Source organism: Coturnix japonica, chromosome 9 (assembly GCF_001577835.2).
Source record: "Coturnix japonica isolate 7356 chromosome 9, Coturnix japonica 2.1, whole genome shotgun sequence".
NCBI lineage: Eukaryota > Metazoa > Chordata > Aves > Galliformes > Phasianidae > Coturnix > Coturnix japonica.
Window position 1 is genome coordinate 15,291,400 of NC_029524.1, and position 26,341 is coordinate 15,317,740.

Sequence of the window (26,341 nt, forward strand, 5' to 3'; positions counted from 1 at the left end):
AATATTTTTGGAGAGCTAAAAATCATATTAAACTGTTTTATATTTATTTTATATTTTGAAAGAACTCAAAAATTATGATTGGCTAAAAAATAATAAATAAAATAAAACCTCAACATATTTTTATTTTCTGCCTAGGTGCTTGGAACTGCAGCCAAATAACCTAAAAGCTCTGATGGCATTAGCTGTCAGTTATACTAACACAGGCCATCAACAGGAAGCCTACCAAGCTCTAAGAAACTGGATAAAGCAAAATCCAAAGTACAAGTATATTGCGAAAAGCAAAAAAGGGTCCCCAGCACTCACCAGGAGAATGTCCAAGACCTCAGATGAAAGGTAAATGTAGTTAAATCCTACTGGCTGAAATGTAATGACCACTGCAGATCATGGTTTATGCTGTGCCCTTAATGTGTAGAAGTACAGCCTGTTCCCTGTGGTGGAAACCCAGAAACTAAATGTCCATAGAGGCAGGGATAGGAAACAAACAGTACATTCAGACTGAGGACTACATTATTCCATCCATGGAAGTTAACATAAACTGCAAGCAAAAGACATGTTTTGCCTCAAGTCCCACCACTTTGTACTGACCCTATTTACCCTGTCTGCAGCTTCTTTATTCCCACATCCTTGTTCTACTGCTTCCAAATTCACACCAGGCTTGTATCACTCTACATGTGTGTTCTTCCCATTGTTCATCAAATTTCCTATATCCCAACCAAGCCACCAGAATCCAGGAACAGCAGCCATTTTGCCATGGGACATGGCTTCAGTTCACTAAATATATTTGGGAGGTAGCATCTGCTTGTTTAAAACTCATTCTGTTTTTAAACAAAGAAACAGTGCAGTCATTTTATCTGTCTGTAGCCCAGCATACTGTAAAGGGCGTTGGCAACCATTTTAAATTACAAAAGAAATCATGAGTTGGCAGCCTTTCATCATGCTTTCACAAGGCTAATAAATTAATCTCTCTGAAGTTTGAAATTCATAATAAATTCATTAAAGGCATAAACACCATTTATAGAGCCAAAACAATAGTCCCATCTCACTGCATATCATTTTGAAGTCAGGCCTTATGTTTTTCCTTATCGCTAACAAGCCTCAGGTTGACAAGATAAGCTAAAATGTAATGTGCAAGTTCAGCTTAATTTCTAAGTGTGTTGCTCTACTCTGGCCTCATCACCCAGAGCTGACAGTGTGGTTTTATGAAAGCCTACAGCAGATATAGGAGATGGAAATGTTGACATTCATCTTCAGGGGTCTTGGCCAGTCTTTTACAGCACCAAAAATGGCTACTCAATGTACAACTAGAAACCCACCTAATTTCATCTGCTTTAATAAACATCCATGTTTTCTTACTTGGATTCATAGCTTCACTTTCACTTCATTGTAATAGGTAAAACTGTTTGTTTCAGAATGAATTTGCAGCAGGATCAGGAAGCATGTATCTGCTGTGATTGGGCTGAAGCAGCTTATTTCCAAGTCTATCATTTCTGAAACATCAAGTACAATAATTATGATTTCTAGCTATGCAAAGAACTATAAGATGCTACTTCATGTTATTTTTCACCCTTGTCTAGCTCATTACTTGAAGAAGTAAAGGATTTATACCTGGAGGCTGCTCACCAGAATGGTGACATGATAGACCCTGACTTGCAGACAGGACTTGGAGTTCTTTTCCACCTGAATGGAGAATTTAACAGAGCAATAGATGCATTTAGTGCTGCTTTAACTGTTCGGCCAGAGGTACGTTTTATGCTTTTCCATTTTTAAGAATTTAGTTTCACAGTTTTCTCCCTCCCTTCTTGATCAGACCAATATTAATGAGATGCTGCTTCGGTCATTAAAATTTTAACACTTGAAAGAGAAGCGTTAATTATCAGACAGCCCCATTTAGAAGTAGACTTATGTACGTCTGATTTTTAGCTGCATAATGACTAATTGTACTGGTTATTTAAAGCTGCCTATAATCATGAGTCAGAACCTTCCATTCTGTATCAACGAAGAGAGAATATGGTATTGTTATTTCCTGCTGTCCTCCTTACTTTGCAATCAAAGAAGAGCTATTATGCCCCCTATTGACACGTACAGCAGAGAACTCATTTTCTCACCAGGACTACACGTTATGGAACCGTCTTGGGGCAACCCTGGCAAATGGGGATCGAAGCGAAGAAGCCGTTGAGGCCTACACACGTGCTTTAGAAATACAACCTGGCTTCATCAGGTCCAGATACAATTTAGGCATAAGCTGCATCAACTTAGGAGCGTACAGGTAAGTCACAAAAAAAAAGGATCATATCTACCAAGTGAAAATTCATTTCCTAGATGGAGCTGTTTAAGAAAGAAAAATTAGAATACAGTTTAACTATCTCAGCTTATATATATATATATATATATATATATATATATATATATATATATATATATATATATATAATATATACACACTATATTAAAAAGCACTAACAAATGAGTAATATTTTGTTTAAAGAAAACCAAACAAGACTAACACAAAAAGGCCCTTGTGCATTTTACAAAATACACTCAATACTAGAATGGTGTTTCCTAAAGGTTTGCACTATTTGTTAAGCAAATTACATCACATCTTTCTTCTTTCTTCTTTCCTACAGAGAGGCCGTCAGCAATTTTCTCACTGCTCTCAGTTTGCAAAGGAAGAGCAGGAATCAACAGCAGGTTCCCCATCCTGCTCTATCAGGCAATATTTGGGCAGCACTTCGAATTGCTCTGTCTATGATGGACCAGCCAGAACTATTTCAAGCTGCCAATGTGGGCGATCTAGACATTCTATTAAGAGCTTTTAATCTGGAGCCGTAATACCAAGCATCCACACATTAAGTTACATTAGGAAGCAGAGAACTCTTTTATTACTCATCTCAAAATGACCACAATTTAGAAAAGATCACGGCTGTAGATCACTAGGGGAATCCTCTCAGATGTTAATCAAAAAAGAAAAGTTCAAAAGCACAAAATATTCTAAATATGCTCAGACTCAAAGGATCCAAATGAGCAGCAGCTGATCTGACAAAGCCCTGAATTAGATGAAGATCTTCATCCCATGCAAGCTCTCTCTCTATATACACACACGGCTATACAAAGAAATACATGAAAAACAAACCTAGATAATTATTATCACACATTAAAATGGCAAACAACACATCCAAGGAACCTGCTTAATACCTCACCACACTATGCCGACATCACTTTGCCGTACAACATGAATTCTTCATCCTTTGCTTTCTCTGAAACATCTTCTCAAGGTCCATCTTTAACTTAGCTCTGAAAACAGATGCATGCAAAATGGATGTATTTTGTTTTGAATGTATTTATGAATCGGCATTCAAGAAAATCTTTGCTTCTGAAGGTACCCTGATTAATTTGGGCCAAGTTTGGTGTAAACCACGTGCGATATTAACAGGAAGACTGTACATGGAGGTCTATGAGATTAGACCATGTATATATTGAAAGGACAGCTGTTGCAAGCAGAAGCAGTAATTTGCACTAGAATTGTTGCTGTTTAAACCAGCTACTCCTGATCGTGGACAGAGAATGTCTGCTTCAAAGGAGCTCGCAGCAGGATCTGTCAGTGTGTACTTATGCACTTTAACCTTTCTTTTTGTAAAATTGTGCTATGAGTTATTTTTATTTTAATTACTAAATACAGAATATACAGGATAGCCTTGTTGGCATAGAGGACCAAATATCATTTCCTGAAATGTGATAAGAGGGTTTTCAAAATTCTTATGTTTAAATGATGCAAATACAATATAAACTGCAATATCTATTAGATTATTCTATAATGCATCAGGTACTACATATGCATGCATGTGCATGCACATATTATGTGTATTATATCATTCAGAACATATTAAGCCACAGAGCACTTTTGCAAATAAAGAGAAGTCTTCATAGGAGCTCATACCTGCAAAGCATGCTCAAGGGAAAGTTTTTGCTGAGAAGTATCCTCTATTTTATGCTTGTACGATCGGGACTGAGATCCAATCCTGCTGTTGTGGCAAACAGTAGTGAGAAGTTTCAGTGACATCTATCTCAGCAGGATAAATGCTTAGATAACGCCAGTATTCCTAGCTACTTAAAAATATATACGCGTATCGTTTTAAGTTTTCCCTGCTTGGATGAATGGGGAACAGAATCAAGGGATGGGGCTGCAGTGTTACTCAACAAATTGATTGATTTTGGTACAATGCAAACAGGCTTAGATCAAGATAAACACATCAGTCAAATACAGGAACACATATATTTCTAAGGGGATTCATTTTCAGTTATTGGTATTTTTACTACTTCACCAGTATGAGCTGAAGTTTCTTGCAGCTGTCTGTTATTTTGAGCAGCCACTTAAAGGAAAATTCCATCTCAGTGCAATCACTGCACCTAATTACCAGCACAATTGGTTGAAATAATCATTTCTTATAAAAAATAAGAGGCTTACCTCTCATTCATGCCCACAGAATAGAGGTGCTGAAACAGCTACAAGAACTTACTCATAGTGCTCTGTTAATTCATTGTTTATATACATCCCTATTTATTTATCAAGCATATAATGACTTTATTTCTTCTATTTTCTCTAAGGACCAGTTATCAAAGACTGACTGGGAATGACATTTTAGCTAAGCATGCTGCTGTACACATATCTGCTGACAACAGTTTGCTCTTTGCTTTGGCAGCGATGTGTGATGACGGCCCCGTACCGATAAGGCAGAGCAGAAGGTGCATTGCAATTGAATCTGGGAGGTGATAAGAGGGAAGGGAGGCAGCTTTGAGAAGAGATCGTAAACCAAAGGCATATGTGCTTAGATTTTGCTTGATGCCCTACCATGACATGAGTCCTTCTAGAATATCCTCTGTGCTGAAGGATAACCAGGGATTACCCAGAGGAATGAGCTGCTCAATAAATATATTTTAATACCTTTCAAATAAAAAACCCCTCAAGTCAGAATAACAAGGAACATTTGATATTGATGACAGTTTACTAAACCTCTATTTTTTTTCCTTAGCACATGTATGACTAACACAGAAATTTTGTTAGGAAAACCTGTTGGGCAGCCTCTGTGTCAGACTTCCCTGCGCTCCTCAGCTGTTGGTACTTCTAGGTTCAGTGCTGTATTCTGGGCCTTACTTTTCTCCTTTAAGCCCCCACCACCAAAACACTGTCAGCACAGGACAGGACTCCACGTGGCTCTGGTCTGACCTCCTCATGGTCAGGAGGCTGCAGACTCTGTAATTCCATCCAGCCATGAGGCAGGATAAATAAGGCTGCTGAACAGTAGCAGATTGAGTTTGAGAGTGAGAGACAGGAAATCTGGGTCTTCATCTCATTGCTCCCTGCGAGTTCTTCCAGTCAACAACTCCTCCTATCCCCTACTCATTCAGGTGTGCAAGGAAGGAAGGGCAGACAGCCACTGTGCACTGTAGAACTGCATAAAGGCAGAGGAATGCTGTTGTCTCACAGACAGTGTATGTAGGGTCACCCACATAAACTCAGAGGAGGCAATACAAGAATATGGTTACTCAGATCCAGGATGCAGTTTTACTTAAAGACTAGAATTTGAGCAGAGATGAGACCCTGAGACAGTCCAGGGTGACAACAGCACAGCACCTCCAAGCTGATGCTAAATTAGTGCTGTGATAAGTTTATCATCACCTCCCACTCCTGCTTCCCCTTCTTGCTACTCCCCTCTTTCTCCAGAGGTAATGCATGACTGCCAGGTAATTGACTGCAAGCTTTTCAGTCATTCCTCTGTCTTATCTATTTCATGCAAGAAGCACTTTCCTAACGCAAACTTTTGACTGTCCCTCCCCTCTGCCAAGATTTATGAGTATTCATAACAAGTCTGATCCATGAAGCTGACGAACACTCAAAGTCTGTGGTCTTTGCATGATTAGCTCAAACACAGTCAGCAGATGAGGGCTGCCTTCTGATAGCACTGTACGTGCTGAACAGTCACCAGAACCAAAGGGATTATTTACAGAGCGAGGCTTTACAATGAAAGCAACAGGCTCATTTCTTGCTGATCTTTTTAAACTGTAATGACTCTAAAACCCTTGTTTCAATAGACTGGTTTATGTTTGTTTAAAGTGTGGATTTGATCTCTAGGTAAATACAAACATATCTGTATGTAATGGTATTTTCTTAAGATCTGTTAAATCAGAGCACTCCTGCAACTATCCAAGGGAAGGTTCCAATACTCCTAAACTTCCTATGGCAATATTGCATGCAACTACACCAACAAATAACTGTACTGAAATACTAATATACAGCATGTGGTGCTGCTACCTGAGTATATGTTTAGAGAATGCATGCAGAGGGTGCACACATAGGGTATTTTTAATCTATTAATCAATATCTTCTGTGGATACTTTAAAAGCGATTTATATCTGCCAAATTCAAGACCGAGTTCAGGTTATTTGGAACAGTTCAAACAAAACAGAGCCCTTTTAAAACCTCAACCTCAGAAATCACCGTAGTGTGGATTTCATGTTTAATTGGTGACAGACATCCACAGCAAGACTGTCTGCACACAAGTTCTGGTATCTTCTTAAAAATCAAAAAGTGAGCATGCACAGCCTTCACCTGTCAGCCTTCAGCCTTCACAATCAGCTGAGTGATTGGATTTACACATTTCCCTTATGAGTTTAAACTAGATAGCACTAAACCAGAGAAAGATTCCCACAATCACTGAAGCCACTGTTGTCTTGTGTGCACTTACCATGGCCAGGCTTCCCAACCTTGTCCGCTAGCTCTGAAGGATGCCTGTCCCTCTGACTGTTCTGGTTTAAACATGTAGATGTAAAACTTCACCACGCTGACAATCTCCTGCATCCACCAATTCCAGCTGCGGATGCCTGACTCGGCTGAAAGCTCAACACAATTTAGGGCCAATTTAGAAAACCTGGGCTTGTCCATCAGGTGGGCAGGAGGATCTCAGCAGCACCAACAGATCAGCCAGGTGATCCTACCAACATCTGTAGAGCACAGGCCTCCACGTCAGGAGTAATAACCAATGAATTATCCACAGCCAGAGGCCTAAATCATTGCCTGTCAGAGCCCATGGGAATTGGGACTGTCACACAGATTGGCTGTAGGTCTCTCTTGTCTGAATGTGAGTCTGCAAAATGAGACACATTAGTTACTTCACATAATAATCTGCACAGTTAAAGAGATTTCTGGTCAGCAGTGTTGTCAATTTTGCAGTCTGTGCAGCGAATCTATGTTGTAAGTGCTTATAATACAGAGCATTTACAGATAGAAGTGGCAGGCAGAAAAATGCACTGCACATTGTGAAAATAACTGGTGGTTTAGGCCATACGCAATATGGTATTATCTATTATTCAAACCTCATCTAGGCTAGACATCAGATTACTTCAGTATAGTTCTATTTCTATTTCTGGACTGCTGAAATGTATCAGAGACAAGAGTACCATGCATGAAGTGACCAGTGATGCTTTGAACAAACCTAAGCAAAAGGATAAACAAGCATGGCCCAGGACCCAGGAAGGTGTCAGAGCCTCAGCCCACAGGCAATAGGTGCTGTGCATGGAGAGAGACAGAAGGAATACTGAGCTGTAACTTTACAAGGAATACTGAGCTGTAACTTTACAAATGCCTGTACATGTGACAGCAAGCTTGCATGGTCAAGACTTAATGTGCTTTGATCTTTTTTTTCCCCTTCCACATCTACAGACTGTCACTCACATTGGCTAGAACTTTAATTTAAACTGCCTTTTTAATATCAGCAATTATTGTAAATTCAGAAAAATCAAAACATTTATAAATATATTTTATATATCAGAGTATAACATATCTAAAGTAAAATAAAACTATATAGTTTTGCATTCTGTGCAGCTGCTTCTATATGCTGTAAACTGTTTGAAAACCTTTGCAATCTTGCATTCTTTTTTTGGCTTTATTTTTAAGCCAACATACAAGAAAGAAGAGACTGTAGGGTTGGCAGATACTTTCACCTTGGCTACCTGAAGAGCTCTGCTGCCGTGCAGACTTGCGTGGTTCACTTCATATTTCCTATTGGTGGGCAAGTGTACGTGCAAGGCATGGCAGTGAGGTGGACGTGGAGGTGGGAGTTCAGCCCTACTCCTGAATGTTTACATTCCGTTACAAAGGTCCATACAGACTCAGACTGAGAATCCGAGTCTGAAAGAACGTACAGAGTTTTAAAATGTTTCTTATGACAAATAATTCACCTCTCTAATCCCAGTGCATTATCAGCTGTGTACAACATCCAACACAGAACTGTAGTTTACTGATGCTTTAATTTGTTGTTCCCTTGCACTGCTCTTTAAAATAGTTGATTTTTGAAGAAATAAATAGATTATTACGTGCATACTGGATGTGTTAAATTTATTAAGCTCATAATTACTATTTGCAGAGCACCATTTAATGTAGTATTTTTGTACTGTAATGGAAGCATGCCTTCCTTGGGTTCTTTTCCACATAATAAATTGTATTTATTTATCTGTATTTATATCTGTGCAATTTTTAAATATGTTTTAAAAAAATAAAACTTTGTCTGTGGCTTCAAACATTTCCAAATCGCTTCTCAATTTGTGGTGGGTTTTGACTTCAATTACTTGAAACAAAACAAGGGACCTCTTCAAGGGAAACAAAGGATTTTTAATCCAAGGTTTCTTTCCTACTCTTTATGATGTAGCCGTGCTTCTCTGCATAAATGTTAAGCCTAGAAGATGGTTGTTTGTTTTTTTCCTTACCAGAAGATTTTTAATTAACTCATCAAGTTGCTCTGGACAGTTACTTAATCTTTCAATATGTCAATTATACTTACAACTGGGATTCATAGCAGCCGAGGACTGGACCAACTGGTTTTGCATGTATGCCCTGTATGGGGAAAATAGGAAGAAAAAAAGTGAGAAATCCTCCTGAGGATTATGCAACTACACACCTCAAAATAAAAGCAGAAGTAATGTTAAGGCACAGCCCTTCTGGAAGGGAAATAGAACAAACAAGAAGACACCAAAGCCAACTTTAAGTGATGGACAGACTTGCAGAGAAATGGCTTTTTGTGAATGGTTTTGCTTACATCAGAAGACATGTAAGCAAATGCCTCCTGCGGCCTAAGAAGCCTTTCATTATAGAAGGGAACAGACACTAAAAACTCATCAACTCCTAGGTTGAAAGTAGTTGTGCTCTTGACAACGGTGTGTTTTGCCAGGTGATGTTAAGGTTAGTTTTTGTTGCTCAAATGCACTGATAAAGAGTAAGCAGCAGTGCCCATTAGTTGTGTGCTCTATGGCACAGACTGGGAGCACAGCACTGCAGTCCTGAAGGCAAAGCAAGAGAGCGTCTGGGAGGAAATTCTGCTAAAAATTAGAAACACCTTTAAGGACACTGACAATACAATCACTTACTGCACACCAGCTGTTGGATACGCACTGTCTCTGGTATGGTTACAGCACTTATCTTTCACCACAGCAATCAGTGCTGTGCTTATCCATGTCAAGCTTGTGGCACACCTAAGAGACACAGAGGTGTTATTTCCCACTCTCGTGAGGGGGAGTAGAGCACAGAGGTGGTATTCAGCTGTCAGTTACTTCATATTGCCTTCTCCAAGCAATCTGCAGAAGTCAGCAGGCACAGCTTCTGCATGGTAAGTTACCATGGGAAGTCTGAACAGGGCCCTGAATTCCCTCACCTTGTTCCAGTTGCTGCAAGTGGTAACAGTGTGGTGCAGAGCAGCCTGCCATGGTCACAATGGACATCTGTGAGAAAAGGAACCAACAGATCATTACATTTGGACTTCCAGGGTCAAACCACCTTTACCTTTCTTGTCATCACTCAGTACTTAACATGGCCCCGACTTCCACATCACAAAATGCCACTTAAGACTCTCACATCTCCTCTGGCTCATAGCCCCGTGATCCTGTGAAAAGATGAAAGGGTCACCATCCATCAGTCTCCTTTTTTGGCCTGTTCCTCTATCTACCAGAGATCCCAGCAGTCACACTGCTATGCAAATTTCTTACAGAAAAGGAATAAAAGAAATTCTGCTTTGTTGATCAGGTCAAATTCCAAAATGAATATGAGGAATTACAGACCAAGATAAGGATATAATTGAACAGCAGAGACCAGGGTAAAATGATGGCAGAGATCTTGTGGAAGAGGGCTAACTCTTGTGTTCAAACAATGCCAACTGGCTTAAAACGTATAACAAATTAAACTTAGTTTAAATCTTATTTTCTAGTTTTGTCATGTCTCCTATTCACCCAGGACCTGGGGTTTTATTGCTTTTTTGTGTGTGAGCTTCTTTGGAGAAGATCCATTTATTTATCTGTTGCCATCCAGAGAACTGCCACAAGTCACAAGAGATCAACCCCCTAACAAACTCCTGTTCCCTATGCAGGTTTTTAACACACCAAACAGCGCTACAGAGAGAAAGAAAAGAGGCAGCATCTGGTCCACTGCTCTTGAGTTTGGACAGGAGAGAAAGAAAGAATCCACACAGCCACAAGATGTGAGAATATTCCTTTTTTAATTTAAAACAGTTGCAACAACATCATTCACAACCTTTCTCATCTCAAATACTCTCAGAAACATTAACAGTGCTTCAAGCAAACAACTCTGAATGGTGCAAAGTCAACCAGTACAGACACTTCCAGGATACAACAGTAAAACCTCTTAAGAGTGAATAGAAACCAGAAGCTGATCTCAGCCATTAAGGTAGGAAGGGATATAGGAAAAGAATAAAAAGTGACATCCAGTTACATATTTTGCATAGTCTTTCAATGCATGAAAACAGCAAAGATAAAAATGGCTGCTGCCAGGATTGAAAACAAAAGGAATGGAGAAGCTTCTAAAACCATCCAGTGAACTCCAGCTGCATCTGTATTCACAATGTGCACGACTCAGTGGAAGCTGCCTGAGATAGAGACACTGCGCTGATTCTGGTTTCAGTTACACCACTGCCAGTCAGAAGCAACGCCACTGAACCCAACAGAATTATAAGTTCAAAATGTCCAGAGACATCTGGACTTGTTTTTAAACCATAGCATTGAATACATTAATTTTTATCTTAATTGTGTATCGGCTAGGAAGATTAAAAAGGACTTATTGTCTACATGTGTTTTGGACACTGGAGATTGTGACTCAGAGTAAGAGCTGTACTGGATCCTGCATGCTGCTAGGAATAAAACTGACTTTCTCTCCTTTCTACTGCCCCAACCTAAACATACCATACAAAAAGGTAAAAATCTATGAATAAATATCAGCACTCCCTGCTGCCAAGTCCTGGTTTGCCATAAATCCCAGGTCAGATTGTCTCAAGCAGCTCACAGTGATTGTTCCTCCCCCACGCTTTCCTATGAAGAAGCTCAGCACACCCATCCCTGCAGCAGCCACTGCAGCACCCAGACACACACGGTTTCCACACCAGTCACCACCCAAGCTGTGCACACAGACCTGGCCCACCACAATTAACTGCACAGAAATTCTAGTGTGCAAAGCAATCCTGGCCTCATAAATTAGTCTTCTATTCCTTACAGCCTGTTTTTGATTGTGGTTTCTGCATGCTGAGGTTAAAAATGAATACGTGCACCTCTCCCTTGTAATACCAGTGATCCAGGTGTTCACATCCTGCTCCTCCAAACCGTGATGTTCCTGATACCTATCCCACTACAGAATAGAAACGACTTAATTGTTCACCTGGAAAAGGAAGGAATTTCCCACTACTTTGGGAAATGAGAGAATACCTCCAACAGCCGAATACCTGAACGTATTATCAAGTACTACATTTCAGCAGGACTGTGAGCCCTTCCCATAAACTGCTCCCCATGCTTCTGCACCACTCACTAGGTTAGGAAGGCAGCACACAGGAGTGCTCATGCAGAAGAGAACTTCAGAAGCTGAGGTGCTACCATTCATCTGCCACAGCCAGATAACAGCTCTCCCCCTTCATCTACCAAATCATTTATCTCTTGCCAGCTTCCTAAAAAGCCCCAGCTTTCAGTGTGCCCCATGTTAACTGAAACCAGTATCAGTCCCACATCCACTTCTGAACCAGGATGCACCAGACAAATCATTTGCAAGAGTCCAAGCTCCATTCTTAATCCTGTGAGATCAGCCATATTTCCAGTTTAATAATGAACGCGGTAACAACTCTGCTGGCTTTTACTTACCCAGGGTCTCTAAATAAAAGGTAATGACCACCAGCTCTTGGCAGTTTAAAAATAGCCCTGTAAGATCTTAAGGCAAAAGGGAAGCTGTTGTGTTGAACATTTTGTGGGACATACCTTCTGTCCTTTTTCACTGCCAGAATGAAAAAGCACAAATATAGATACAAGCATGTTTTGTTCTTTCACTTTAAACAGAAGATGTTTCACTGTGTAATTTGCTGATCCCACTTTGAAACCTGGCATTTTGTGGTGACATACACAAATACAAAACCTTGAAGAAGGATAGAAAAATAATAATAATTACTGGTAGGTTTGATTTTGTCCAGAATTGGTGCCACAATAACTACAAAGCAGCAGAATCTCATAGGAGCCACTTACTAAAGTTCTTTTGTGTCAATAGGAGCACTTAATGGAGGAAGCTTCCCAGCAATTAGGCACCACTTCCAACTTGCACAATTACTACACTGGGGTTTCTTTTATCACCTTTTAAGATCAGAAACCAACTCAACATACTTTGTTTCTGTTCTACATGAGGCCATACAACCTGAGGGACAATTCTTCTTCTTCCCCACAATCTAGAAAAAATATGCACAACCAGATTCTTAATTTGGATTCTGTTCTGCAGCTGTTTGAGTTTTGGTATTTACATCTGCAGGCACTACAAAGAAAACAATAGCAGCTCAATAGGGAAGTTGGTTGGTTGTTGTTTTTTCTTTTACCCTTCCCATTTATTATGAAAGCTCAAGTAAAGTGTGTGAGCCAACTCCATCAGTCATCTCTAAGTAGTGTTAATACACATATGAACCTTTGGTAGCCTTCTGGAATCACAAAAAGAATCACATTCACCACTGTATTTCTTTCTAGAATAAATGTTTTAAATTACAGTTTAAAAACCAACATATGTATTCTTGCCTGTGCTGCAAACTGAAAGAACAACAAAAACCAAAAGGGCAGGAAAGGCCAGCCCCTACCTGCCCACTCCTTCATCCCTGCCAGAGATTTAAAAAACCCTTTCTTTGAAGGTATCTGTATAGTAAAACAGATTACTGGCATGTTTGCAAGTTTCAAGACATCTCAAATTATGTACGTATTGCTTTTGTTTTGAAAAGGAGGAGGGAAGGAGAGAAAGGCAAATGAATAAAATCAGCAATTTTACTGAGTTCCCCCCAACTTGTGGATAGAAATCAATAATTAAGCAACCTTTAGCAGAAATAATTGCACTGCAAGTACTTTGTCAGGGAGTTGATTTCAGCTGGGATGTGAGTGATTGACATGCAGTTTTTTCCAGAAATAAGAATGGGACTTTAACTCCTTCATAAGAAAAACAAACACAAACTGATAGGATTACTTTTCCTGAGAATACGCTATTTGATTTTACGGTCAGAAAAACTGCCTCTTTTACCAACTGGTAATCTTAAATCTGATGGAAGAACTTGCAAAACGAACAGTCTAGAGATGATGGAGAAACCTACCTCTGTAAAAATAAAATCCTCTCTTTGGCAGAAATGTACAGGGTGCTGACACCTCCATTGATTTCTTAGGCTTATGCATCAAAAAAACAAACCCAAACACTGTAAGACTGAATTCCAACAGTTACAACTGTAGCTGGCTTTTCTCACTGTAATGAAAATAACCTCCAATAAGACATTCTGCTTTGTAGAATACATCCCCTCCCTCCAACTTTTAATATGACGTGATTAATGATTTACTGTGACCTAAGTTGTCTGGAATATGGTTGGAAACAGTGACTCCTAGTTACCAAAGATGCAAATGTGTCTCCATGGTCTTCAACAGATGTGTGGACTGAAGATGCAGGAGTTGGGCTGAAATGGTTTGGTTTTGTCCCATTCTGAAACTTCTGTTTTCTCCAAATACGAGCTGCAAACTCCACCAGTAATCTGCATGGTCTTAAGGTATCCTTTAAAGGCATATAAATTTAAAACAAGGTACTATACATCACCTGATAGAAATTTTCCCTCTAACACTTCAGAAGGCATCAAATAATTGTTTTTAAATTAACTATAAACATCCCATGTTTTCCTTTGCTTTTTGGTAGTCCAAGGGCTAGGGGTCTTCTGTTTTTTGGTTGTTTTTTTTTTTTTTCCTTTTTTTTCCTTGGATGCTTTTTTTGGCAGGTTAAAAAGGCTTATGGCTTCTTAAGGCCAGATAATACATTTGAGGCCTAACTTGGTATCCTGTGGTAAAAATAAATGTAGCCCAGGTCTTTGGGAGGTCGTTCTGAGGCACAGACTTTAAGGTCGTTGTAGATCACCCATCTGTAATAAAAACAAGACAGATTACATTCAGTGTGAATAAAAATCATCGGAAGTTTATCAGGGACTTCTCAGATCCAAACTTGAACGAGCTTCAAACCAGGATTTGAGCACTGTAACAGAAACAAAAGACCAGATAAACAGCTAAGGCAGTTTTACTGGTGATATTAGGAACTTAAAAAGGAAGAAAGTTGTGCAGGGAAACCTGTATTTACAGTTTGAATGAAGGAAAAATAATGAATTTATTATATCAAAAAATAAGAGCCTAAGAAAACCAGAGCCAAGATCAGTACTGCAGTACTACTGGTACTAACACTGGTATCAGCCCATAGACTGACAGGTTTCTATCAATAAGAAAAAAGAGGAAGTTGAGAGAAGTTCAGATGAATGAAGTCAGGTATAGAACTGATGCTCCAAATGAACAGAGATTTCAAAAACAAGGACAGGACAGACAATGGTACACTTCAACATAGATCTCAACTGTAACAGAAGTTGACTCATCACATCTACAGTCTGCAGCAAAACAGGAAATCTCTGATGAGATTCATCTACATAAAAAAAAAAATAAATCATCCATGTCATGAATACACCTCCTGCTCTGAACAGATATATATTTCAAAGAAAACATTTGCTCAGGTTTGCATGTGCCCCTCCCAATTCCACTCACCTTCCTTCTTTTTTGAGATGACAAACGTAGTGACCACTCATTGTGGAAGTGCCCATGTGGCTGATGAACCCAAGCAGCTCATACCCTGTTTAGCAAATACAAATGAGAGCGTAAGTCTTTTATTGCTAGCTCCGCAATAAGAATATGGGGGAAAAGTTTTTTCCTTTTAATCCCAGAGGAGCACCTGAGCACTCCTAACTCAGACACTGCATCTCTAAATACGGTTTCTGTTAAGACTGCAGCATATGCTTGGTTTAACTAGTGCTGAAATTCACTGTCAAACATCAAAACAATCCAAGCCGAACCCACATAAGTCTCTGCACATACACAGCAGGGCTGTGATCACAGCTCTGGAAAAACAGCAGATTTATTCCAAATTCCCAGAGCACCAGAGAAGTGCTAGATGCGTTAACTCTGCACACAGATGTATGAATGTGATCAAAGATCCCCTGTACATCAAACAAAAAACACAAGTCCCAAATTTCAGTAGCCCATAAAAGAGGACAGGAAAGAAACCTCTTCCTCTAATATAAAGGACTATTTTTGTACTTAGAACCTCTGGAGAACTCATCCCTGGCTCATGTTCCCCACCCATTTGTGCCATTCACCCATATTACCGCCAAAAGTAAAAGAGGATTTATTTCAGGATACTGCATGAGGACAGAGGCCTGGATTTAGGTGGAGAGGGTTTTCTGGAGCCATTTTACAGTATCATGTTGTTTATCAGGATTTCAGGCACTCAGTCTATAAAGGCTGAGTACCACAAAAAATAGTTATCCCTATTTTTTTTTCTTTTTTAAAACCTAATGGTAAATGAATGGCTCCCGTGCCTCCGTGAGACTTAAGGCTGGACTTCATAATATTAAAAACAAAGAAATGAATACTCATAACAATGACAACAGAAGAAACAAAATCAAATTGGTTTATAATTTTTCATAAGACCATTACAATCAAGCTTAGAGGGACAAGTTTAGAACATACAACAGTTATTAGAGTAAGTCACTAAAGACCCTTCAAAAACGGTGTATCTTAGAATCACTGAGCTTTTGCACTCGGTGCTGTTACACTTAAAATCAGTTTTTAAAGCTGTTTCACAGCTTTGACAGCTGTACATTAGCTCCATCTTGTGGTTTATTTAGCAGTAGTATGACTGAGAATCTCAAAGAAAAAAACCACCCAAAATACGACAGTAAAGAAGTATGTGCAGGACACCAATTTTACCTGCCATGTTAGTATAAGGAACATGGTTGAAAGCACTGTATCAATTCCTCTCTCCAGCCACAAGATTATAGAGCAGAACAGAGACTCAGGTCTGCATCAGCAACGTAATCTCTGGGATGTTCAGCTTTTGAATATCTAAACATTCCAGCCTGTCCAAGTGCAGGTCAGGAAAGACTTTTAGCAACAAGAAATCTGGACTCCAGTTATTCAGAGTCCAGAGAAGTTTACTGAGCAAACAACACCCATAGAACTTAGACCCGCAAAAACAAACTCAGACCCAGAAGCAGGAGGAGAAAAACTGTACAGACCATGTCCAAAAAACATAAGTACTTTCTAAACAGAAGAGCTATATGAATGGTAAAGGTGTGAAATAACAACAAAATAGCCACCTCTAAGATAAAGGAGAACTTACTTCCAGGCCCATCTTTGATCCTGGGTCCCTCTGATCTTGTCTCTGCAAGGATATTTGCATTCGTATGGTTCTCCAAATCCATCATGTTCAAAGCAGGCTCACCATCTTCCTCCTCTAATTCAGGGTGGCTGAAGATCCATTCCAGTGCACGCTCCAAGTTATTGTTCTGTGAGAGAAACAAGCAAAAGACCATCCCTCAATTCACTCTCTAGAATCATTCTACCACTCTCATACTGGTCCTTGAACTAAGTAAGGATCATGTGCAGCAGCACTGAAAACTTGATGATGCACGCATGGTCTTCAGACATTCTAATTGTTTCTCAGCAGATATTTGTCCACATTTAACATTATGTGAAACACCACAAAAGCCACCTTCCCCACTTTAACCCTATCAAGTCATCCTAGACTCCGCTCTAAGAGTGCTATGTGCATCATCCACTAGCTTAATTTTTATACGCATGTTTCACAGGTACCTGAATGCGCATATGTTCACGCAATGAGCACAGTATCAAATAAAACCCAAATGCTACCAATGGGACTCACTGTTGCCTTCAGAGCTCGAATTGCAAGGCTCCTTTGGAAGCCCATGGAAATGATGATGGAGACCATCTCTTCAGGAGGTTGATTATCCAGTCCAACAGCCCCTAAGCCAGCCATACCACTGGAAGCAGCTCCCCCAAACACAGGTACAACCAATGGCTCAGCAAAGTCTGGAAGAAGCAAACGTTCATCAGTTCTTTATTTTTCCACCCCTGAATTGGAAAGTCAACAATACACATAAGCAGGACTTGAAAAGCAGCCCAGAAATGAGCATACAGTTCATTTCACTTGCCCAGCTGGGTCATGGTAAGACATAAAAACAAGCTGAACACACATATCACAAAATATCTAACTTGACAATGTCACACTGAGCAGGCTCAGTATGGGTCAGACCTCCAGGTTTCCTGGGGTGGGGAAGGGGCCACTGTTTCCCTGTTGCACATTTCAAAATTTCAACTGACTGCCAGAATACACAATCAGAATAGAACTTCACTTACACCTTCCAGTCACTGACCTGGCTCTTCCATATGTGCAATGATCCAGTTGAAAGCCACTTCAGCACCGAGGTTGCCTGTATAGTACACGGCTTTCCGACATGCTTCCAAAGGAAAACCCATCTCTGCCAGTTGCATAACCGAGGACTCATCAATATCTAGAGCTGCAAGAAAGGCTCTTCTAGTATACTAAGTCTAATTTAATCCATTTTGTAGTATTTCTTATTGCTATTCATGGTGCCACATACTGTAATGCATGCTGCTAGGACTGTAGTAAACCACATCCATTAGAAAGCAGCCTTGTATAAAGCATTGTAGTATTCATTACGGACTTACTGGTAATCTTTTGTCTCTGCAATCTGCATAGGTCCTTAAATCTTGATGATTTCTTACAGGATTTTATTTGTAAATAAAATCACCACTGAATTTCACAGGATGGAAAAGTTAGATGCAGAGCTAAGCTAGAGGAGGCCTAGCATTCAGCATAGCCAATTATTAACTTAAGGCTAAAGAATCTGCATCTCATACATTTGTGAATATATTTCATGTTTAAAACTAAAATATTCCCTAGTTTCTAAAAATAAAGGTATGGGTATAAAAGAGCAGCAACTTTCTTTCTGCAAACAGTTGTACATTTGAAGTTAAAATACTGTAAAACATTGCAGATGACTTAAGACCTTCCAATCTGACAATAATCGTATTTTATTACACACATGCACACCAGATTTCATACACTTAATGGTTGCAGATAGAGCAGTAGCTCATCAGCTACACTGATGCTACTACAGACTCTGAGGAGTCCTGCACACATGCAAGTGCTGAACAAGTCCAGAAGCCAAACGTTAGTTAACAGAAGCACACAGGCCAAACCTCCAAGCTCCACTATACGTAGAGAAGCCATTCACTGAGCAAATTTATAAGCAATTGTAATATCAGCCTGACAAAAATAGGATACATACACTCCACAAAATGGTTCACCATACGATCTGAAAAAAAAAAAAGAAAAATAAAAGGGGGGAAGAAAAATGGAGAAGGAAATAAAATGAAGGATTATATGAAGGCTAAGTATGTTCATATGAGGGGAAAAAAGAAAATCTGTATTTTTTGTTTTCTTTAAATTTTCTTTATGTCACAGAACCATTATGATCATCCTTCTATCCTGGATATTTTGTCTTTAAGAAGACCTGGGACATTTCTCAAACAACTCAGAACAAAGAGCCTCTAGTACTATAAACCAGAAGGCAGCTGACATAAACCAACTTAAGAAAGAATCTAATCTGTTAGAAAAAAAATTTTGTCATCCAAACACATTAAAACTAAGACACTTTATTGAGCAAGAGGATAGATAGAAACGAATAGAACTTATTAAAGAAGTTAAGGGTCAAAATTAAAACCTCTGGAGAGGCGAAGTGTGACAAAGCACGTATCTGACACAGTTTCAGGTGCTAGGGTGTTTTTTTTTTTGCTTCACAAAGAACATCAGGAGAACCAAAGTCAGTACCTTTTGGGTCTTCGGGAATGACAATGGGAGGAGCAATGTCGGGAAGTTCCTCTTCTCCTGGCTGGAGACCCGTGGCTCGAAGGTGGTTGATATCCAGGAAATCTGGCATGTCTATAGAAACATCTGCAGAAGCAGAGAAATGAGTTAAGCTTATGAACCCAGCAAAATTACCTCAGTGAGCAACCAACTCCTTCAGAGAACAGAGTCTGGGTATACAACCCACCAACACCCAATGTAACCCCACAAACACTGGCTTAATTTGACAAAAATAAAAACAAGCAAAACAACAATAAAAATAATTTGCTTAGGATCAATTAATCCTCCGGATACAACTTGGGATTGAAATCAGGTCCTTGTTATAGAGGAAAGTGCGCATATTCCTTATGGATTAACCTATTTCTCATTCTATCCAAGGTAAGTACAAAAGGCACATACCAAGCTTTTTGGGTATCCAGTCAAGGCCAAAGGTGAACTTCTTTATCTGTACCACCAAGTACTGAGGAAATGAAGCAAAACGAGAAGTCCTAGGAAGCACAAGAAATTCACTCAGAGAAGCAAGGCAACAAAATCAAAAGCAGCACAGATTTCATTACCTCAAGAATACTGAGATAAACAACTCTAGCCTGACTGAAATTAATAATGACAGATTTTATCAGTGTAAGAACTTAAATTTCACAGAAGAGTTTTCAAGTAAAGAAGCAGAATAGCTTTATACATATCTGTATCTTGAATATTATATGTACTTGAATATTATATGTATTCTCCTTCTCCATGTTCCCATGTTCCCCACACTTGCTACCCCTAACATTTGCCTTCCCTTGTATTCTGTTTACACATAACATTCTTTCCTCCACTTCACCTTACTCTGGGTAAAATACAGTCAATATATCATAAATAAGAGGTCTTCCTTCTGTATGATAAATAGTGACTTTCTAAATCTCTGTTAGCTCAACCTTGTAATTTTAGGAACTTTATAATCTGCATGAGGAAGAACCAAAGTTCCACACTAAACCTGGATCTGTTTAAAATGACTGGAATCTTCTTCCACTATGGCCACCATTTTAAAAAATAAACCTCCATATATTTCTGCTGCAGTTTCTCTACCACATGCACTTGCCTCCCAGTTTTCAGTACAAGGATGCCAGTGAAACCATTCACTAATAGAGCAATGAGGCACTGATATGTTAAGTGATCTAAAAATAGAGGGTACCCAGACACAGCAAATCAGTTGCAGAGCCCATTTTTCATCCACTCCTCACTGCTGACATATAAAAATGGAACCTGATAAGGGACAAACTCTTGTTCTCAACAAAAAAATTTGCCTTAAGAACTAGAGTCATCCAACTGCCTTCCTGTTTCATCTCAATGCTTTTTAAGCCTAAGTTCTTTGTTCCTTATTCCACCTAAACATAAACACACAACGTAAGTTTTTTTTGTTTGTTTGTTTGCTTTTTACAAGTCTGTCTTGTACCACGGCCCCATACAACTAGCAGCAATTGAAGATGATAGAACCAAGCAAACCCTGTATCATGCAGAGGTGGGTGAGTTGAAACATGGACACATGCAAAAAAATTTAATAATCAAAACAAAGTTATGAACACAGCACCTCATAAATGCAAATACTTACATCCATGTAAAGAACCTTCACACACAGTAAATAAAACTTTCATTTGTTTTACCCAGTTTTGTCTCACACAGTCTCCTCCAGCAATTTTAGTCAAGTGAAGACAAAAAGAGATTAAATGCAGATATGTGTCCAGAGTGTCTCCCAACACACAGTACAGAGCTCTATCACTAGCAAATACATGAAATTTGATTTTAAAATGTGGGTAAACAATTAAATCACAAGATTTTAAAGTTCAAGCTCTTAACTACTGTCTTGCACCATCATCTTTGTGGAGTTTGACAGTTCAGAGCAATTTATTTCTGCTCACTGGGTCAGTGGAACTCGTCAAGCTTGAGCTACACACTGTATTTACAGCCTCAACTAGTGTTATAACCCCAACATCCATTATAACTTTGCCTTTTTCTCACTGCATCATGCCCAGGTAGATAATACAGAACACAGGTTTTTATTATGCAAGCAGACACTTACTTAACTCCTGCAGATTTTGCTTGAAGGGCACTGCTCCAGAAGTCCTCTACGTTGCTTGGTTCAGAGAAGGCCTGCAAACATGCACTGAATGGGATCTTGGCACGGACAAGTTCTGGTGGAGGTCTCCTTGCAGCTTCTGCTTCTCTCCTTTTCAGCTCATATGCAATTAATTCATCTGAGAAATACACACGACACTGAAAGCTAAATGAACATCATGGTTATGACGTTCCTCATTGTAGTAGTATTTTCAGATGTTTTAGTAATGCAAAAATCTACCAGTAAAGCTTTTGCATGGCTCAACTAGATATGATTCACAGTAAGAAACACACCAAAAGGTCAGGGAACTGACCTGTTGCTTTCTTTACCTTTGTTTGTTGCTGCCTCCATGGCAACAGGTAACTGCATGATACAGTCCACCCTCTCAGTGTAGCGTACTTTTCTGGACTGGCAGCACTGTGTGCGCTCCTCCACCAGGAAACGGAAAACATCACTGGGGTTTTCTGAACCTACAGGATTTCTCTGAAAAAAATGTTAATATTCACTGTAACAATCATCCTTAGATAACCAAAGAACCCAAAGACTGCTGCTTGTCTAATGGCAAACGTAGAGACACTGATGCTGCACGCAGATCTGACAGTTCCATTTGTATTCTATTGCATGTAGAACTCTTGCACCCATAGTGAATCCCACTTAAGTAATAAGTCTGAAGTAATAAGAAGGAACAATGAAGGAAAAAATACTTCTAAAACTAAGTACTTCTAAATTGCCATAAAGAGTATATTAAAAAATGCTGAGCCATTCACAAAACAAGTTCAGTCTTAATGCCACTACAGAAAAGAAGCAGTCATGCGGAATTCCTCACCTCTACTAGATTTATAAGATGTAGGAAAAACTCCTGTGCATCTTGTTGTCTATTGGAGGAAAATTCTGTGTGGTCTTTACTTATAAAAGCTTTAAACATCTGTGGAGATATTCCATTTTGTTGAGGCTAGAAATAAACCAAAGAAAGAAAAAACTTTTAAAGAAGTATTTTTGTTCAGTCTTAGATCAAATACCCGCAAATCATTCCACCAGATCTACTTTTGGCTGACTTTGACTTTCATACACTCTATCACTTTTGGAAGCTTTTTTCTTTTCCCCTCCTGAAATTGCTTCAAGATAACACTAGCCACGATACCTTTCAAATAACACTCTCAAAAGAGTCAGAATATTTTGCTCATATTTGCTTTCACTCTCCATAAAGTCAAGTAAATTTCAAGAGAGCCCAAGCAAAAGCAGAGCCCTTAGGATATGTTAAAGGTTATTAAATATTCAGTCAAACTCAGTCTTCACTGCAGTTGCTCTCTCAGTCTGGTATAGAGAAAGTAGCATGAAATGAAAGGTACACAAAGCACATGCTAAAACAGGAAAATGTTAATATTGATTTCAACAAGGAAAGGTAGGCAGACCCACTCAAATCAGAACGTTCTCAGTTACATTTCTGTCAAGTACTGGCAACTTACCAGCAATGTCATTAGGTGAAGATGCAAGTTAGAGGCTCCAGAGAGAACCTTACTACTGATTTGACAGAGTTGTTACAGCAATTTCTGAATCTTGGGTTATGCATCACTCTTGCAACCTCAATCACATTTCATTTCAGCCCAGATAGGCATAAAATAGCTCAAATTACTGAACAATAGGCTTTTTTTTTTTTTTTCGGTGATAAAAGTAAGAATACTGCAAGACAGCACATCTACCTTGAGGTGAAATGCACCATTTGGAATTAAACCTTGCTTCCATCTCTATACTTCTTACTCATCCACTTGAGCATGGAGAAGAGAAACAAGCCAATGTGCAACAGTCTCCAGAAAAGGATCTTGTTCTCTAAACCCTTCCCCCATGAAGGGCAAGAAAAGTAATGGCAGAGCTCTAAACAGAAAATCAAGTCCTAGTTGATGATCATTTAGGCTTTCAACCTGTTTTTAATATTAAAATAGGACCAAGAAAACTTCTGCTGTTCCCAGACAAAGCTCCTGTGGTGAAAAGAAGATTTTATCTCCCGAGAACGACAAATATTTATAGAATATCTGGCATACTTTCCTCATCAACAGTTGCAAAACAGCTCAGCTAAATATAGACTGTGCTGGACCACTGCAGACCTCACATGAATGCTTTCACAGGCAACAACTCCCCAAAACTCTGGATAAATTCCAGCAACCTAGAAAGCTAGAGAACGTCTTTGCAGGTAGGATGCAAAAAAAAGAGCAAAGATGAAACGAACAGTTGTAGACACAAAACAGAGGTATTTTTAAATATTACGAATGTCAGTACAGCTCTCTAAATGACATATGTACATATGTCAGTATTTCTGGGGAAATACGTGAGGGAGGGAGGTGAAGGAACATCCCCAAATCCACAAGATCTCGTTTTCTGTATGTCCACAGCAATGGAACAGAAAAAAAAATAATATCTATACTTTATTTTTTCAGCATTCTTCCAAAACACAAAGAACAAAAGGTGTGAAAGCTTCTCCTAAACTCAGCATATGCTACAATTTGCTTGATAAAGAACTAACACGTGTAACTATAATTCTACTAAATTGAATTTATGAACAAAGCAAGCATTCTTAAATGCCAATAGATGGTTACAACTACCTGACACAGGTCTGTACTGTCATTAAAGATCAACATCTAATTGCTAAGATTAACCGTCGGGCAAAACAGAGTAATAGGTTTATGGCTGTAGATTTGTTCTAACAGTTCAAATCCTGAACTTCTAGCACCTAACTTGTTCCTCGTATCACAGACACATTTAACAAAGTCAGTCAACTATTATGCAGAATTTAAGTGAGATGTCTGTTAAAATCAGTAGATAAATATTCTACTATTTCTTAGTTACTGTGATTCATTGATAGATTTCAACTTTAAAGGAAATATAAACCACACTTTTTGGTTTCTTCCAAAACAGTATCTACTATGCAAAACAAGTGCTGAACAGACTTGGGGCACTCAAATTATACGAGCCACAGCGTACCAGATGCTCCGTCTGTGTCCAGAATCTTCCCAGCATTCTTATTTGGAAATAAATTCCTATATCAATAACTAATAGAGTCAAAGGTAAATACCTATTTCCACAGAAACCACCACCATGGTTCTTTGACAAGCCCACATGACTTCTACTGTCCATAAAAATACAACTTTGTATGGAGCATTTTTCTCTGTAAAGAAAGCTCTACAATACAAGCAGTATCTTCACTATTGGTTATTAGCTGACCTTCTAAATAACCCAGTTGTGAAGACAAATTTAACTCCATATGTTGTTTGGAACCGCAGTGAGAGATGCTGGCAGGGACATTAACACAGTTCAGGCCCAATTTTCCCAGCATCACTCTAAACAAGATTTTTCAAAGTAGATAATTTGAACAGGAAAACAAATCTCAACTTTGATAGATCCACTTGGGTAGATTGCATGGACCAAATAACTAACATTTGGCTCAAGACAAATGCTAATCAAATTGCTGTAGGGAAAGCAGTGACAAATCCATAAGCAGAATCACAATACAAACTGATATCATTCTCACTCTTCAAACGCTGAGGGAAATTTATGCCAACTTGGAAAAACAGAATAAGCTGTTGCTGACATAAAAGCTGCTAAAAGCTTTTCATTCACTGAACTGGGAAGAGATACAATGACAAAACAGAATCAAGCAGGACTTGTCTAAGATACGAAGAGCTTCCCCTGGAATCAGGCAGAATATTTCCAAACATCTCAGAAGCAATTTCTTTGGTCTATTACTTTCTGCAATTTAGACTGAGATACGTAAGCCTTCTCACCCTTGGGACTCCCTAAAATAGCATTTTACCGTCCCTCAGAGAAGATAAACATAAGTCCTATGAATGTTTGCACTCATCACAGGAGCTGCTGAACACCTTAGCAGAACCACTGGTTACTTTAAAGCTTTGCACAAATAGTCCCTGACTAATATATTCCTGACTAGAATCCCGCTCATTCCACCTTGCTAAGCATCTCATGCTGGATCCACCCATGTTCTCCAATGCCCAGCACCTGTTCCCTTTTCTCAGGGTATCACTTGTACCTAGTTACCAGGCTGCACAAACTCAGTCAAATACCTTGTGTTCTTCTTTCATCACCTGTTCAATAAGCTCAGATTTCATGGGTGGTTTAGAATACTGGCCTGAAAGGAGGCCATGTCCCAATTTAGCCCTGTAGGGAAGAAAATGGGAGGGGGTGGGAAACCAACAAAAAAACACATGAGAAAACAAACAAAAAATAGAAGATTTTCTTTCAAGGAAAAATAAATACGCCATCTTCAAGCCCATAATGAAACATTATATATAATTAATCTGGCAAGTCTTCACATTCTACCCTGTGCCATGTTTCACTTTCAAGCCCACACGAACATACTTTTCTTCCTTGCCATTAAATTATTCACTCTATTTAAATTGACAAAGTAAGTCACTGAAAAGCGTCACTTACATCTGAGTGTTGAAATCTTGTGTTGGATCAATTGGGGAGTAGTCAAATATTCTCGGAAGGTTTCCCACATACCTGGGCAGCAAGAACAAAGCACAAACATTCAAATACCACATGTAGATAGATACACAGTCCTCAGCAGTAACACAGCCAGAAGCCCCTTCTGTGCCAGCAAATCAGATTTTGTAGCATGCAAATAACTTCATCTAGCCCTGGTGAATACTTCTACTGCTGAAAAAGAGTAGTAAAGAAATTAGGAAGAGGATATTTAAGTTATGGCTAGAAGTTTCTAGCTAAATAGAAAAGATACCACTTTGCTGTTTATCCAGAATTTACATTCTATTCCTTGATCCTGAAACAGCTGCTAGATGGCATTGCTCAAAACCACAGTGAAACAATGCACTTCCTACTCCAGACCAACAGTGCCAAATAAATTCCTAGAGTTTTTTGTTTGTTGACTTTTAATCAGGAACAAAACACATAAAATAATG

The 26,341-nt window shown here is 39.1% G+C and overlaps 2 protein-coding genes across 6 annotated transcripts in view; one reads left to right on the top strand and one right to left on the bottom strand.

Moving 5' to 3' along the window:
* Positions 1-8,575, top strand: part of PEX5L (peroxisomal biogenesis factor 5 like) — an 88,949-nt gene extending 80,374 nt beyond the window's left edge. For all 4 annotated transcript variants that reach the window (XM_015871884.2, XM_015871885.2, XM_015871886.2 and 1 more), the window contains 4 exons: positions 136-333; positions 1,575-1,740; positions 2,109-2,266; positions 2,625-8,575. In XM_015871884.2, the coding sequence (XP_015727370.1) occupies positions 136-333; positions 1,575-1,740; positions 2,109-2,266; positions 2,625-2,829 (727 nt within the window). In that variant the 3' untranslated portion in view covers positions 2,830-8,575. The remainder of the gene's footprint in view (positions 1-135; positions 334-1,574; positions 1,741-2,108; positions 2,267-2,624) is intronic.
* Positions 8,576-10,516: 1,941 nt separating this feature from the next.
* Positions 10,517-26,341, bottom strand: part of USP13 (ubiquitin specific peptidase 13) — a 39,148-nt gene continuing 23,323 nt past the window's right edge. For both annotated transcript variants that reach the window (XM_015871517.2, XM_015871518.2), the window contains exons 9-21: positions 25,854-25,925; positions 25,487-25,580; positions 22,240-22,365; positions 21,743-21,896; positions 21,378-21,552; positions 19,718-19,806; positions 19,283-19,405; positions 18,741-18,767; positions 17,802-17,945; positions 17,291-17,457; positions 16,748-16,913; positions 15,115-15,199; positions 10,517-14,450 (exon numbers count right to left, since the gene is read on the bottom strand). In XM_015871517.2, the coding sequence (XP_015727003.1) occupies positions 14,357-14,450; positions 15,115-15,199; positions 16,748-16,913; positions 17,291-17,457; positions 17,802-17,945; positions 18,741-18,767; positions 19,283-19,405; positions 19,718-19,806; positions 21,378-21,552; positions 21,743-21,896; positions 22,240-22,365; positions 25,487-25,580; positions 25,854-25,925 (1,516 nt within the window). In that variant the 3' untranslated portion in view covers positions 10,517-14,356. The remainder of the gene's footprint in view (positions 14,451-15,114; positions 15,200-16,747; positions 16,914-17,290; positions 17,458-17,801; positions 17,946-18,740; positions 18,768-19,282; positions 19,406-19,717; positions 19,807-21,377; positions 21,553-21,742; positions 21,897-22,239; positions 22,366-25,486; positions 25,581-25,853; positions 25,926-26,341) is intronic.